Source organism: Dryobates pubescens, chromosome 10 (genome assembly GCF_014839835.1).
Source record: "Dryobates pubescens isolate bDryPub1 chromosome 10, bDryPub1.pri, whole genome shotgun sequence".
Taxonomy (NCBI): Eukaryota; Metazoa; Chordata; class Aves; order Piciformes; family Picidae; genus Dryobates; species Dryobates pubescens.
Window position 1 is genome coordinate 34,075,496 of NC_071621.1, and position 13,059 is coordinate 34,088,554.

Here is a 13,059-nt window from a genome sequence, read left to right on the forward strand (position 1 = left end):
TTCTTCCTAACATCCAGCCTAAACCTCCCCTGGTGCAGCTTGAAATTGTGTCCTCTTTTTCTGGTGCTGGTTGCCTGGGAGAAGAGACCAACCCCCACCTGGCTACAACCTCCCTTCTAGCAGTTGTAGACAGCAATAAGTTCTCCTCTGAGCCTCCTCTTCTCCAGGCTAAGCAACCCCAGCTCCCTCAGCCTCTCCTCACAGGGCTGTGCTCCAAACCCCTCCCCAGCTTTGTTGCCCTTCTCTGGACACCTTCCAGCAACTCAACATCTTTCCTAAACTGAGTGGCCCAGAACTGGACACAGGACTCAAGGTGTGGCCTAACCAGTGCTGAGCACAGGGCAGAATGACTTCCCTGCTCCTGCTGGCCACACTGTTCCTGATATAGGCCAGGATGCCATTGGCCTTCTTGGCCACCTGGCGCACTGCTGGCTCATGTTCAGCCTACTATTGACCAGTACCCCCTGTCCTGCTCTTCATGGCCTCTCTCCAGCCACTCTGACCCCATAAACTACTTTTTCTGCAGACCATTTCACACTACACTTTAGGTTTGTAAATCCACCTTTCAGTGGACAGATGAATTCATTCAGAGAAGAGGAAATGGAGAAAGCTTAGGCTGAATGGTTTTGCTAAGGATTCAATCTTGTATCTTTGGGGATGAGTTAATAGAATTCATGTTTACATACACTGAATGCCTTGGAACTCCACTTTCTCAGCTTTTTTGCTGTGAATGAAAGTGTTTTATTTTGTTGCAGATGTGATTATAGAAGGACTGTGATTTTGGGGGGGATTGATTGTTGATAAGTATATTTTCTTCAGTTTTCAAAAGTTCTTGAGTTGTCTGTACCTTAAACTAATCAAAACCTCTCTATAGCTGTCCTTTCTATATGAAAGACTTAATCTGAAAGTGTAAGTCTTGGAGGATTCCTTCATTCTTGCCATTTTGGTGGTCTTTCCCTAAAAAAGGGAAATATGACCATAAGCATTAAACAGGTCTGTGATTGTTACCCATTACAAGATAAGTTTTAGTGGCTATGGCAATTAAATCAGTTTATCTGATTATCTGGAGGCTGAATTCTCTTCTGGGAGTTTTTTTTTTAGAGTCCCATTGTGTAAAACAGATTTCTGATTAGAATTACCCAGTCCCCTGCAGCTCAGCTGTAGAAGGACTGGGTGCAGCAGGGTATTCAAGGCCAGGACTGAGGAGACAGCAGTATTACTGGAGAATGTTTGTACCTACTTCCTGCAGCTTGAAATGAAAGGGAAGATACTTTCCATAATGGATGATAGATTAGGCAGGGTATTTCAAGGATTTGATTATACTCTTTGCCAGAAAATTATGGGTATTTTTGAGCTAATTTGGTGGATGAAAGGGAGATGGATTATACATGTTTTGAAAATTAAGAAACCAAAGGTTGATAAAGGAATCAAGTAGGAAGAGGATAGTAGTGATGTGTCAGTGTCTCCAAAAATCAGTAAGGAGGACCTTTGTGAAGCAGGGTGCATAGAAAAAGAGCACAGAGAAAAATGAGAAACTATGAAAAGGGTTAGTTTTGTCTGAAATACCTGATGTTCATAGGTGTTTAATGCTATGACAGGGGTCTAGTGTGAGCTGGATGAGGAAGAGCATGAAGAAAGCAGAGCATGGAAATCAGAAGCAGGGAGAAGACACATTAAAGAAAAGTAAATTAAAACATGTTCAGAACTCTGAAACTCATGTCATGGATTTCACTGTTCCCTTGCTGTCAGCATTCTGCTTCTGGTGATCCTGCTTGGGAAAGAAGACTATTGCCCAAAGCATTCCCTGATTATCATGTCACTATCCTTCGACTATCCATGACTATCCTGTTCCTGTCACTACATTGTGCAATGGTTGTATATCATAAAATCACAGAATCAACCAGATTGGAAGAGCCCTCCAAGATCATCCACTCCAACCTATCACCCAGCCCTATCCAATCAACTAGACCATGGCACTAAGTGCCTCATCCAGGCTTTTCTTGAAGATCTCCAGGGATGGTGACTCCACCACCTCCCTGGGCAGCACATTCCAATGGCCAATCACTCTGTGAAGATCTTCCTCATATCCAGCCTAAGCTTCCCCTGGCACAGCTTGAGACTGTGTCCTCTTGTTCTGGTGCTGGTTGCCTGGGAGAAGAGACCAACCCCCACCTGGCTACAACCTCCCTTCAGGTAGTTGTAGATAGCAATAAGGTCTCCCCTGAGCCTCCTCTTCTCCAGGCTAAACAACCCCAGCTCCCTCAGCCTCTCCTCATAGGGTTTGTGTTCCAGGCCACTTTCATCGCCCTTCTCTTGACATGTTCCAGTACCTCAACATCTCTATTGAGAGCTGGACACAGGACTCAAGGTGTGGCCTAACCTGTGCTGAGTTGAGGGGAAGAATAATTTCCCTTGTCCTGCTGGCCACACTATTCCTGATGCAGGCCAGGATGCCATTGGCCTTCTTGGCCACCTGGGCACACTGCTGGCTCCTATTCAGCCTACTACCTACCAGCACCCCCAGGTCTCTGGGGGTCATTATAGGTCTGAAGAATGTGGGAGGACTTTTTTCCCCACTAGATTAATGATACTGCCTGCTATAGTAGAATTGATTGTTTGAAGAAGCATAAACCAGCATAGAAACACATAGTGTCGAGGTACTGAATTGGTGCAGTATCTCTTTTGCAAGAAGATGCTATGATGCAAGTATTGGACAGAGAGAGAGAACCAGAGGTGTGGGGGGATTTTTTGGTTTGTTTTTTGTTTCCTCTCATAGCTACTCAATGACCTAGGTAGGGTGTTAGCTTGTTCAGAAGATAGTGTAAAAGAACTGAAGAGTGAGGTTAATCTCTGGTTCCAGAAAAAAAGGACAAGGAACGATGTTGAGCTGCAGTGTTCCAGAAAGGGAGCAATAAATCCAAAACTAAAGGGTATTTGTGAGAAGAGCCTTATCTCTCTTGCATTCAGTTAAAATGTTAAGTTTTCTGAAGGTATTGCAACAAGGACTACACAAGGACTGCAAAGACATTTAGTGTGAAATTCTTTCCAGCAGCTGCCCAACAGTGACATTGTGTCAGAGCAAGCACTGGCTAATGTCATAGATGCCACCAGGCTCTGTCTTCTTATAAATACTTCATGGATCCTTTGGATCCTGATGAAATTTGACAGCATTGGGAGTTTGTGTAATTATGTGTAATTGTGTAATTGCTTGGCTTCATATTAATCCTGGGAGATACAGAACTTTTCAGCTTTTCTGGAGCAGGTGAAAGTGGATACTATATAAAACCTGGCTCAAGTTCTTTGCATAATTTCTTTGGGAATCAGTACTGTCAAGAGAAGCATATCCTGCAGTGACAGCAACTGCCTCAAAACACCTACTACTGCTCAGAGAGAGTGCCTCAACCTCGGAAGGCTCTCTGCTGAAGCTGGGAATTGATGCTCTCTCCTGGACTGAGTGATGCAAGGAAGGCTGCATTAGCATCCTGCTCATCTGTTCAGACTGGAGGCAGATCTAATTCTGGGCCACTCAGTTTAGGAAAGATGTTGAGTTGCTGGAACGTGTCCGGAGAAAGGCAACAAAGCTGGGGAGGGGTCTGGAGCACAGCCCTGTGAGGAGAGGCTGAGGGAGCTGGGGCTGCTTAGCCTGGAGAAGAGGAGGCTCAGGGGAGACCTTATTGCTGTCTACAACTACCTGAAGGGAGGTTGTAGCCAGGTGGGGGTTGGTCTCTTCTCCCAGGCAACCAGCACCAGAACAAGAGGACACAGTCTTAAGCTGCGCCAGGGGAGGTTTAGGCTCAATGTTAGGAAGAAGTTCTTCCCAGAAAGAGAGATTGGCCATTGGAATGTGCTGCCCAGGGAGGTGGTGGAGTCACCATCCCTGGAGGTGTTTTTGGAAGAGACTGGTTGAGGCACTTGGTGCCTTGGTTTAGTTGATCAGATGGTATTGGGTGATAGCTTGGACTCGATGATCTCGAAGGTCCATTCCATTCCATTCCATTCTATTCTATTCTAAAGGTGAAGCAGGAAAAGGTAGCATTTTAAAATGGAATTTCACAACCTAAGTATGTTAAAGTGCCTTTAGCTAATGACAGCATTATTATATATTCTTTTTTGTGTATCTTTTCCTGAAATGAATGATAAGTGAAAGTTGTAATGTTAAAGCGAGGTTGTGTTTAGATGATGTAGGATTTTATTTTGACCCACTCATTAGTGTGCATAAAGTGACTTCCTTGAGTTTAATGACTAAGACTTGATTTAACAGATAGCTAAAAAGCAATAGTTGCTGTACTTCTGGGAATTGTCCTGTAATGGTTGTGAATGGCTTTTTTTCCTTTTAATTGAGTCTTTGTTTTCTTGGAGAAATGTGTAGCTTCAGTTGGGTGGTAGGTTGGACTTGATCTTTGAGGTCTTTTCCAACCTTATTGATTCTGTGATTCTATGATGCAGACCGGGGTTTAACTGCAAAAAAACATAATAAAATAATTGCACTGCAGGTAGAAATATTAAAAAAATGAATAACTTGAATGATCCCTCTGGAATCAAGCACATTGAACACAGAACTGGCCACAGAATCACAGAATCACCAAGGTTGGAAGAGACCTCAAAGATCATCAGCCCATCGCCACAGACCTCATCACTAAAACATGGCACCAAGTGCCATGTCCATTCCCCTCTTGAACACCTCCAGGGATGGCGACTCCACCACCTCCCTGGGCAGCTCATTCCAGTGGCTAAAAACTCTCTCAGTGAAGAGCTTTCTCCTCACCTCAAGCCTAAACTTCCCCTGGTACAGCTTGAGACTGTTTCCTCTTGTGCTGGTGCTGGCTGCCTGGGAAAAGAGACCAACCTCCACCTGGCTACAACCTCCCTTCAGGTAGTTGTAGACAGCAATAATGTCTCCCCTGAGCCTCCTCTTCTCCAGGCTAAACAATCACAGCTCCCTCAGGTCCTTTGTTTTCCTTTCTGAACTCTGTTTCAGGTAGCTAATTGTATGATAATCTTTTCTGCCTGTGTTAAGATGCAGTAAGATGAATAACTGGAAAATAAAATAGAGCTGCTAGGAATAGAACAGAACAATAGTTTATAGGTTGCCTGTAAACAGGACTTGCTCTTTATTCTATTGATTTCACATTTCTTCAATTCACATATTGATGTCTAGATTGAATTTCTCATAATAATCACTTTTTCAAGTTTTTCTACATATGACCTATGAATAATGTTGGCAATAACAATGTTCATCCATAGATCCACAGAAAAACTAAGTTGGAAAAGCCCTCTGGAGGTGGTCAAGTCTAAACTGCTTCTCATAATATAAGTTTACCTTCAGCTGGCTTTGTTTCATCAGACCCTATCCAGCTGAGCTATGAATGTATTTGAGAATGGGGGTCTGCACTCCCTTGGTAGCCTGTGCCAGCAATTAGCTATTCTCTTTATATAATTATTTTTCCTTATATCCAATTGAAAATGCTCCTTACTACATCTAGTCACTGTTATTTCTCATTCCTTGACAGAGCACCTCTGAGAATTTGACTCTGTCTTCTCTGCATTGAAGCCATGGTTTAGTTAGTCATGAGGTGTGCTGGGTGACAGGTTGGACTTGATGATCTCTGAGGTCTTTTCCAACCTTACTGATTCTAGGAATCTACAAGCCCTCTTTTCCTCTGATTAGCTGAAAGCTTCAAGGAGATTCCCTGCCCTAGTCTTCCCTTCAGCATGAGTTGTTCACCTTACAGCTAATCATGTGCTCCAACCTGCTAGCCACCTTGACCACTCCCAGCTCAACTTCCCCCTCACATCACTGTCTATAGAATAGAATTGAGTCGAATTGAATTAACCAGGTTGGAAGAGACCTTTGAGATCATCGAGTCCAGCCTATCACCCAACACCATCTGATCAACTAACCCACGGCACCAAGCACCCCATCCAGTCTCTTCCTAAACACCTCCAATGATGGTGACTCCACCACCTCCCTGGGCAGCACATTCCAATGGCCAATCTCTCTTTCTATGAAGAATTTCTTCCTAACATCCAGCCTAAACCTCCCCTGGTGCAGCTTGAGGCTGTGTCCTCTAAACATCTTCTCCTGGGTCACCAAAACTGAACATGGTGTCCAGGTGCAGTTTCTCTACACATATTTTCTTGTAACCTCTGTCTTTCGGAATGGCTGTAGCCAATGTTTGTCACACATAATGTAACACCTTGCTGTTTCAATTGAAGGTGCATCCAAAAAATGAGAAGTTTCTTTCTTCTCTGGATTTTTATGAATAGCCTGCAGGGTGGTTTCTTTTGTCTGAATGAAGGCATCATAATGAGCAGCCCTGTAGTCTTTGACTTGAGCTCCCTCTGACTGTGAAACCACAGGAAGATTTTCCCCATTAGTGGTCCCCTACAGATTGCTTTTGCAGTTTCAGAGGGGTGGGCAGTTTCTAGGATCCCTTTCCTGCCAAGATGTTGTTTTCATGCCTGGCATGTGTATCTGAGTTCACTGGCCTCCTTCTGCCGGGAAGGTCCAAAATCAATGCCGGAGCCTCAGGAAATCAAATCTCTGGGCCAATGAACGTATTAAGAGACCACTGATATCTGTAAGATGGCTATCTGGGCAAGCAGTTGCCATTAAATCTCTGCAGAGATAATGTAGTTTGGAATTAGATCTTGCTGTAACCATTTGTGCTGGTTAAGAATCCCAGAAGCTGTAGAGCATTGCACAACTTACGCAGTAAATATCTTCCCTTTCTAGTCACCAGAGAATTAATGGGGACATGCTGAATGAGTGCTTTTATTAGTGGTCTAGGCCCAAATGCTGTCTGGTTATAGGAAGTCAAGAGTGGGAAACTCAGGCAAGGATAAAAATTGTCTGTAATTTGCATACTTCAGAACTCCTAATGAGGAGGAATGCTAAAACAATCTTAACTGCAGCTGAGGACAAAAGGATCAAAAGTGCTCTCTGTCCCCACCTGGCAATTTTTGACTGTGAAATATATAAGGATGACTTGATTGGCATTGTATGGACACACTGCTTAATTCATTTAGAGGAATGAAGGTATTTTGCTTGTGTGGCAGTAAAGAAATGCTTCTAGCCAAATGTCACCTTTTGTGTCTTTTTTCTGATGCTCAAATGTGCCATTAAAACATTTATCTTTGAAACCCTTCCTTGTCTCCAGCAGGTGAAGTTGCATTCCAAGCTCAGATTGCTTTCTGGAGGAAAAATGTCAGCATTGGAGGCTCTGAATTATATAAAGATCCTCAGTTGAGATGTATAAGGAATTTTAATTATTTCAATTTAATTAAATCAATGAAAATTTGGAAATGCCTCCAAATGAGAGATTTGGAGATCTCTTTGTTCCCAAGTGTAAAATGTCTTCTTTGGGATTAGTAGTATGGAAGAAATAGAACAACATGATGGATTGGCAGTGGTGATACTCCACAGTAGGTCAGGAAGTGACTGTCAGTGCTTGAGCAAGGGGAAAGGAATGATTGTCCTATAGAAAATAATAGGGCAGCAATTCAGATATACCAATTGGTTTGTTAATTAATGGATGAAATCTGCTTTTTTCATAACTTACATTGGTTAAATTGAAAACAGTAAATATTCAGTCATTAAAAAGGCTATTTTGTATGGTGGACAGTAGCCCTTACAGGGCTACTGTTGCCCTGAAACTGTTTTATCCCTATAAGACTGGGCATAAGTGTTACCCAGAGATGACAAGCTTGTTTAATTACAGTGGCATAATCAAATATAACCTACATGTGTACTGAGAGAGGAGCTGAACTGCATTCCTTATTCCATTGACTAACTTGATTAGCTCTATCATTACCAGTCTTCATTACAGAAGATTAGACATTTTACTTCTATGTGGGCATACAAAGTTGTTTCAATTTTGAATCATGTCTGATATTGAGTGCCTTGAGGTAAGTGTGTAGTGCTTCTGAAAGACATGAGGAAAGTATGCTTGTCTAGGACCATCCACTTACTTCCAGCTTGTGTCATAAGACATAGCAGAACTTGTAATGCTGGTGAAATTCAAGGTGGGAAGAGCAGCATGGGAGCTTGTTAACTGGATTTCCTGCTTTGCCTGGCAGGTTTGTGTTGGTGGCTGAAAACTTAAGTGCAAACATTCTGTAGGCTATACAGTATATTTTAGCCTGGAGAAGAGGAGACTCAGGGGTGACCTTATTACTCTCTACAACTACCCGAAGGGAGGTTGTAGACAGGCAGATGTTGGTCTGTTCTCCCAGGTGGCCAGTACCAGAACAAGAGGACACAGTCTCAGGCTGTGCCAGGGGAGGTTCAGGCTGGATGTTAGGAAAAAGTTCTATACAGAAAGAGTGATTGCCCATTGGAATGGGCTGCCTGGGGAGGTGGTGGAGTCGCCATCACTGGAGGTTTTCAGGAGAAGACTTGATGGGGTGCTTGGTGCTGTGGGTTAGTTGTTTGGGTGGTGTTGGATTGGTTGATGGGTTGGACGCGATGATCTTGAAGGTCTCTTCCAACCTGGTTTATTTTATGTATTCTATGTATTCTATTCTATGTATTGGTAGAAGGCAGTCTCTCCAGCAAACTGCATGCAGTAGTGGTTGTGGTGCCTTTATCTTCATATTGAATTTATGGCAAGCCCAGAAGACTCACCTGACAATAGTACAGGCTTAAAGCACCTACACTGCATTTAGGAAAAGTGGTGCTTAGTGCCTGTCCCTACTTCTGTCAGCAAAATGAGAAAGAGTGTACTCAGCACTGCTTAGGCCACATCTTGAGTACTGTGTCCAGTTCTGGGCCCCTCAATCTAAGAAGGATATTGAGACACTTGAACGTGTCCAGAGAAGGGCAACGAGGCTGGGGAGAGGTTTCGAGCCCAAGCCCTATGAGGAGAGGCTGAGGGAGCTGGGGTTGTTTAGCCTGCAGAAGAGGAGGCTCAGGGGAGAACATATTGCTGTCTACAACTACCTGAAGGGAGGTTGCAGCCAGGTGGGGGTTGGTCTCTTCTCCCAGGCAACCGGCACCAGAACAAGAGGACACAGTCTCAAGCTGCACCAGGGGAAGTTTAGGCTCGAGGTGAGGAGAAAGATCTTCCCAGAGAGAGTAATTGGCCATTGGAATGTGCTGCCCAGGGAGGTGGTGGGGTCACCATCCCCAGAGGTGTTCAAAAGAGGATTGGATGTGGCACTTGAAGACATGGTTTAGTTAGTCCTGAGGTGTTGGGTGGCAGGTCGGACTTGATGATCTCTGAGGTCTTTTCCAACCTTATTGATTCCATGATTCTATGTGTTTTATGTGTTCTTGTGCTCATGAACTCAAGCTTCCCTCTACTTGGGGAGAGCTGGGGCTGGCAGCTGAGCATGAGCTTGTGTCTGGTACATTTTTCTGTGATGGAGACTGATAGGGCAAACCCACCTAATAAAAATAGAATTACCCTTGGCTTCTCAACAATTCTGTTACAAAAACATTTGTGTTACTCATATTGTTTATGTAATTTTCCTCTGGGCATGGTAAGTTTCTCTTGTCAGTTTTTTTAACCTGTAAATACTGCTTTATGTTTCCTCAATGATGCAGTTTTCCCCTCGAGATGGGAGCTGGTCAGTAATTGGCCATTTCTGCTTGGTGCATAAAACACTGGGATATTTCAGGTTATAGACCATCATTGTAGAGCAATCTTATTAATAAACTCACTTACATTTTGGCAATTGGCTTCGAAAGGGGGAGGGGGAGAGAGAAAAATATGTGAGGGCATAAAGGGTGATTGATTCTCCTTCCATTTCAAGGTGCTCCCGCTGGAAAACAGGATGAAGGACAGCACCCGTTTCTCACAGGCACTGAACGTTGGCATGGGGATAGTCATGACCTTGTACATCTCCTTAGCTACTCTAGGGTACCTGCGCTTTGGGGATGAAATCAAAGGCAGCATAACTTTGAACTTGCCACAAGACAAATGGTAAGTGCATGTGACTTAAAACCAGTAGTCTAGAAGGCAAAAGTGCTGCAAAGGTTGTTCCCTGTGTCGGTGTGGTCAGGGTTGATAGGTGCTCAAACTCTTTTAAACTTGGGCTGCATATAGTACCTCTGTGCCTTCTCTAGCTGAGCTGTGATCCTAGCCTGCAGTTTCTTGCATATTAAAAGGAATTGCATAGGGAAACAGAAATCCATGATAAAGTATTCCATCTCCAGCTGGAGCTAGTGACCAGTGTAGTTGGTTTAGTTGATTAGGTGGTGTTGGATGGTAGGTTGGACAGATGATCTTGAAGGTCTCTTCCAACCTGGTTTATTCCATTCCATTCCATTCCATTCCATTCCATTCCATTCCATTCCATTCCATTCCATTCCATTCCATTCCATTCCATTCCATTACATTCTATATTGAAGGGGAGAATATGCAGTTTGCACACAGTTCTACTGCAGTTCTGAAACCAGCTAGTTTTGACTTGGATATCCTCATAATAATAGAGGCCCTTTACAGTAGAATCACAGGTAAACAAGTGGAATAGAAGGCAAAAAAAACAGAGTAAGTTTGTCGTTCAGATGCAAGTCCATGGATAATTCATAAGCATAGAATCATAGAATCAATAAGGTTGGAAAAGACCTCAGAGATTATCAAGTCCAACCTAGCACCCAACACCTCATGACTACTAAACCATGGCTTCAAGTGCCACCTCCAATCCCTTCTTGAATACCTCCAGGGATGGTGACTCCACCAACCCCCTGGGCAGCACATTCCAATGGCAAATTACTACTTCTGGTAAGAATTTTCTCCTCACCTCAAGCCTAAACTTGAGGCTGAGGGAGCTGGGGTTGTTTAGCCTGGAGAAGAGGAGGCTCAGGGGAGACCTTATTGTACTCTACAAATACAACCTGCAGAGAGGTTGTAGCCAGGTGGGGGTTGATCTCTTCCCCCAGTCAACCAGCACCAGAACAAGAGGACACAGGCTCAAGCTGTGCCAGGGGAAGTTTAGGCTGGAGTTGAGGGGAACGTTCTTCCCAGAAAGAGTGATTGGCCATTGGAATGTGCTGCCCAGGGAGGTGGTGGAGTCACCATCACTGGAGGTGTTCAAGAGGGGATTGGATGTGGCACTTGAAGCTATGGTCTAGGTAGTCATGGGCTGTTGGATGATAGTTTGGACTTGATGATCTCTGAGGTCTTTTCCAACCTTGTTGATTCTATGATTCTATTGTAAAAACTGAGATTTGGGCAGTATTCTATTTCCCATTTTGTGGCCTTTTTTCTATATGACATTGTGGATCTGGTCTTGGTGCATAATGTTTGTGATGGATGTTTAATTGTTCCCTTCCATTGGACATAACATGTTCATTATAAAAACCAGAAGTCTTCAAATGCTTACTGTATCCACATCATGCATCTGAAAGGGAAAATACTTCTGTTGATAATGTGCTATAATACTGCTCATTGTTGAAGGTTGTTTCAGGTGGTAGAACTGGGTTTATTTATACCTTAAGAGATGTGGTCTTAAAAGAGAAGGAGAAGGAACGTGGAAGATAGTAAGGTTCCTTGCTCTGTTGTTTTTATTGTGCTCATGCACACGACAGGATAGACTTTATTCTGCTGTAATATTCACTTTATTCTGCAGCCCTGCTATCTGAAAGGTCTCTTCAAATCAGAGTTTCCAAATAGCTCTTGGATACAGTGCAGATGTGATAGTAAGGTGATATTTATCCTGGTGGCTTCACAGACCCAATGCAAAGAAAGAGCTAATAAAAGAGATGGAAATTAGCATTCTGTAAGGTGGAGAATTGGCACTAGAAGTTTAATAACCTCAGAGGTGCTCAGGCTACATAAAGAGATAACAAAGTCATCTGTTTTCATCTTACCCTGGATAGTACCCCAGAGCACCAAAGAAAATTAGAAGGAAAAGCAACTCAGTGGTATGCCCATAGGCTGTGATGTACAATGGTATTGCTGTGCAGTGCTGTGGCTCTACCTGGTACAGCCCTGATGAGCAAATGTGTGCCATTAACTGTGCTAGCAAAACAAAATTCCAGCAAACCACATGGCAATATTTTCTTATTTGGTCCTCACCTAAAAAGCCAGTAAGTGGCCAGACTGAGCCACAGAAACACAAGGAGTGGATGAGTTTTTATAAGCAAGTGGTCATGTGAAAGACCATGGAATATAGCTAAGGAGTGAGACTTAAATTAAGTGTTTAATTTGAGCTGATGACCCCTGTCTTAAAAGTAAACCTTTCTTTATACATGAAATAAAAATTCTGCTGATTTCTGAGTTTTATTTGATATTCTTGCACATAAATTGAGCAGAAGGCATGAACAGGCCCTAGAGCAGGTAAGCCCTAAAGTTCTATTTAAAACTATTCTTCTGAATGAGAGCTTTTGGAGAAGGGATTTGTTGCAGTTCTAGTTTAGAATGTGTTTTGGAGCACAAACCATTGGTCAGCATAGGCCACTCAGTTTAGGAAAGATGTTGAGTTGCTGGAAGGTGTCCAGAGAAGGGCAACAAAGCTGGGGAGGGGTTTGGAGCACAGCCCTGTGAGGAGAGGCTGAGGGAGCTGGGGTTGCTTAGCCTGGAGAAGAGGAGGCTCAGGGGAGACCTCATTGCTCTCTACAACTACCTGAAGGGAGGCTGTAGCCAGGTGGAGGTTGGTCTCTTCTGCCAGGCAGCCTGCACCAGAACAAGAGGACACAGTCTCAGGCTGCACCAGGGGAGGTTTAGGCTGGATGTTAGGAAGAAATTCTATACAGAGAGAGTGACTGGCCATTGGAATGGGCTGCCCAGGGAGGTGGTGGAGTCACCATCATTGGAGGTGTTCAGGAGATTTGATGGGGTGCTTGGTGCCATGGTTTAGTTGATTAGGTGGGTTGGATTGGTTGATAGGATGATCTTGAAGGTCTCTTCCAAACTGGTCTGGTCTGGTCTGGTCTGGTCTGGTCTGGTCTATTCTATTCTATTCTATTCTATTCTATTCTATTCTATTCTATTCCATTCCATTCCATTCCATTCCATTCCATTCCATTCCATTCCATTCCATTCCATTCCATTAATGTACTTGGTTGGTGTCTTAGAGTTTAAAGTTGTTTTAATTTTACTGCATTTGGTGTTC

The 13,059-nt window shown here is 43.6% G+C and overlaps 1 protein-coding gene across 1 annotated transcript in view; it reads left to right on the forward strand.

Annotated features, from left to right (window-relative positions):
• Positions 1–13,059, forward strand: part of SLC36A4 (solute carrier family 36 member 4) — a 96,512-nt gene that overhangs the window by 45,806 nt on the left and 37,647 nt on the right. The window contains exon 9 of the mRNA XM_054164582.1: positions 9,757–9,926. Within this exon, the coding sequence (XP_054020557.1) occupies positions 9,757–9,926 (170 nt within the window). The remainder of the gene's footprint in view (positions 1–9,756; positions 9,927–13,059) is intronic.